This window comes from Etheostoma spectabile, chromosome 8 (assembly GCF_008692095.1).
Source record: "Etheostoma spectabile isolate EspeVRDwgs_2016 chromosome 8, UIUC_Espe_1.0, whole genome shotgun sequence".
Classification (NCBI taxonomy): Eukaryota; Metazoa; Chordata; class Actinopteri; order Perciformes; family Percidae; genus Etheostoma; species Etheostoma spectabile.
The window spans coordinates 19,338,941-19,341,806 of NC_045740.1; the positions used below are offsets into that span (position 1 = coordinate 19,338,941).

The 2,866-nt window shown below is 44.0% G+C and overlaps 1 protein-coding gene across 1 annotated transcript in view; it reads left to right on the forward strand.

Annotated features, from left to right (window-relative positions):
- LOC116693343 (proline-, glutamic acid- and leucine-rich protein 1) overlaps positions 1-2,866 on the forward strand; it is a 12,482-nt gene that overhangs the window by 2,190 nt on the left and 7,426 nt on the right. The window contains exon 2 of the mRNA XM_032522249.1: positions 2,266-2,508. Within this exon, the coding sequence (XP_032378140.1) occupies positions 2,266-2,508 (243 nt within the window). The remainder of the gene's footprint in view (positions 1-2,265; positions 2,509-2,866) is intronic.

The window sequence follows — 2,866 nt, forward strand, 5'->3', positions numbered from 1 at the left end:
TCCATTCCTTTAATTTTAGTCTCAATAATTCCTGCTTTTCTAACTTAAACATTTGGTATAATTTCCTATAAATGAGGTTTATTGACCATAAATTCCCCAAAAAATAACGGTTAAACTAAAGTTAATAAGTTAGTGTAACGTAGTGTTGAAAACAAAACAAAGTGACAAACATTGGGGAAAAAAGCCTAAAAAAAAGAGAGACACAAACTCAATGTAAAAAGTAAACAATCTGATAGTAGACATTGGTTGGTGGGGTGGGGGGTGGATCCATCGCTCACTGCGTCGGTTCTAACCCTATCTGTGCGGATGGGTCGCTATTTATCTGGAGAAAACATACACCCTATTTTCATAATGCATTTTTTTGTTGTGCATTGTGCTCTTGCATTTCTTGATTCGCTAAAAACTCACTCCCGCTTCTTGTATCAAAACATGCTACGAATGTGTCTATCATTTGGTCGTCTCGTGCAGTTATGTGTACGTACATAAAACAGCTTGCAAATTTACATTAAATGGCCAAATATATCTTGTAATTCGAACATCCATCTAAACCCATAATGTCGACGAAACGGCCTGGACCGACAAAAGCACCTGCGGATGGCCCCAAACGGGGAAGATGCTACCATCTCAGATAAAGTTAAACTTCTGGACATGCTAAGGGAAGGTAAAAGCTATGCAGCGTTGCTCGCCATTACGGAATCAATATTCTTCCGTTTGTTACATAAAGAAGGAGGAAAAAAACATAAGGCGACAGCACAGCCAGTCAATTTTAATACGAATGCAAAAAGGGTTGTGTAACTGTTCGCAACAAGACCATGGTACGGATGGAGACGGCATAGCTCTGTGGATTAATGACTGCAGGAAAAAAACATAACCTGGATACAAACGTCAAGAGAGAAACTGCAGAGCGCAGTCAGGATGCACGCCCAGTCTGAAGAGCAGTGAAACGGCCTACACGTGGTCACTGTATTTGTATACATGTAATAGTTGCTAATTGTAAAAAAAAAAAAGTTTTCTATTTCGCGGATTTCACTTACGCGGGGCATTTGTCCGTCGGAACGTAACCCCCGCGATAAACGAGGGATTACTGTAAAGCAACAACAAAAGTGTTGATTTTCAATTTTGACGGGACGACGACACAAAGGTTAAAAAGAACGTAGATATAGGACAACGGGTCAATTTGACCTGAGGGCAAACCTGAGGGCAACATGAGGGCAACATGCAACAAGAAGATAACACGAGGGCAACACGAAGAAAACATGCAACACGAAGACAACATGCAACACGAGGGCAACATGAGGGCAACATGAGGGCAACATGCAACAAGAAGATAACACGAGGGCAACACGAGGGCAACACGAAGACAACATGCAACACGAGGGCAACACGAGGGCAACACGAGGGCAACACGAAGAAAACATGCAACACGAGGGCAACACAAAGACAACATGCAACACGAGGGCAACATGAGGGCAACATGAGGGCAAACATGCAACAAGAAGATAACACGAGGCGGCAACACGAGAGGGCCAACACGAAGAAAACGCAAACGAGGGAACACGAGGGCAACACGCAACACAAGGGCAACACGAAGACAACATGCAACACGAGGGCAACACGAAGATAACATGAGGGCAACATGAGGGTTAATTGCCTTTTCATGTCTGCTTAGAGGCACTAAGGCACTCCAAAACTTGCCCCGGCAACCGCCGTTTTAGCTCAGTGGAACGATCAAGATTAAAAGATTAAAAAAAATGGCTGGAATTCTCCTTTTAAGCTACAAAAACTATTAAAGCTTCTTGGATCACCTCCGGGTAGGTCCATGATAAAGACATGGAGTGGAGAAGATGAGCGTGGACAAGTAAAACCGATGCATGGGAAACACTGTACTATTAGGGCAGGGGTCTTCAACGTTTTCCAGGCCAAGGACCCCCAAACTGATGGCGAGATGGAGCGGGGACCCCCTAATTTATATATATTGTATAAAATTGTGTTATATCAAACTGGTCCTATAGTGCCATGTGTGCATTGATGACTGAAAGACATCTTCTGCCTCCATTTATCTGTTTACTACAGTGTGTTGAATTCATGTTAATGTGGATTTAAAGACATTTCAATTAGTGGAAAAAATTGCAGGGGGGGGGGGAATATAAAAAAAAAGTCTAATCAACCAAAACTAGTATATCATTAGATGTACATTAATGTTGTTGATGCACATTTGTTTTTTTTTGGGGTCGGTATCTCTGTCTGCATCGCTCCTCCGCACAGCATCAAGTCGCCTGTGCTGTCCAACGCGTGGTCCGCGGCCCGTTCTGCCGTCTAGCGCCTGTCCCCCCCGCGTCCCGCCACCCGCTCTCTCCACCAACGCGTGGTCCGCCGGCCCGTACCAACCTCGGATGTCCGTCACTCCACCAATGGTGTCCCAGTCCAGCGCCTCCTCCTCCTCGTGTCGCTCCGTCTTGCCATCGCGAGACAACGAACACCACATGGGGCCAACAACGCATCACAAAGGTGAGTGTTTTTGGACTTATTGTTGACCCCCAAATTGGTTTTGGTCGGTAATGTACGCGCGTGCCCAGTGCAGATTGCAATATTTGAAAGGAAAAAACTCCTGACGCCCAACAATTGTCCAAAACCCACAATTTTAAACTTCTATATCAATCCATTTATTTAATTTTTTTTAATATATTTTTTTGGGGGGCATTTCTGCCTTTTTAAATGGACAAGACAGCTAGGAGAGATGGGGAAGACGTACAGGAAATCATCACAGGTCGGACTCGAACCGCGGACCTCTGCGTCGAGGCACAAACCTCTAAGTTCCTGTAGTTTTACATGATGATAACTCTTCTCAAAAAAAAAAAAAAAAAAA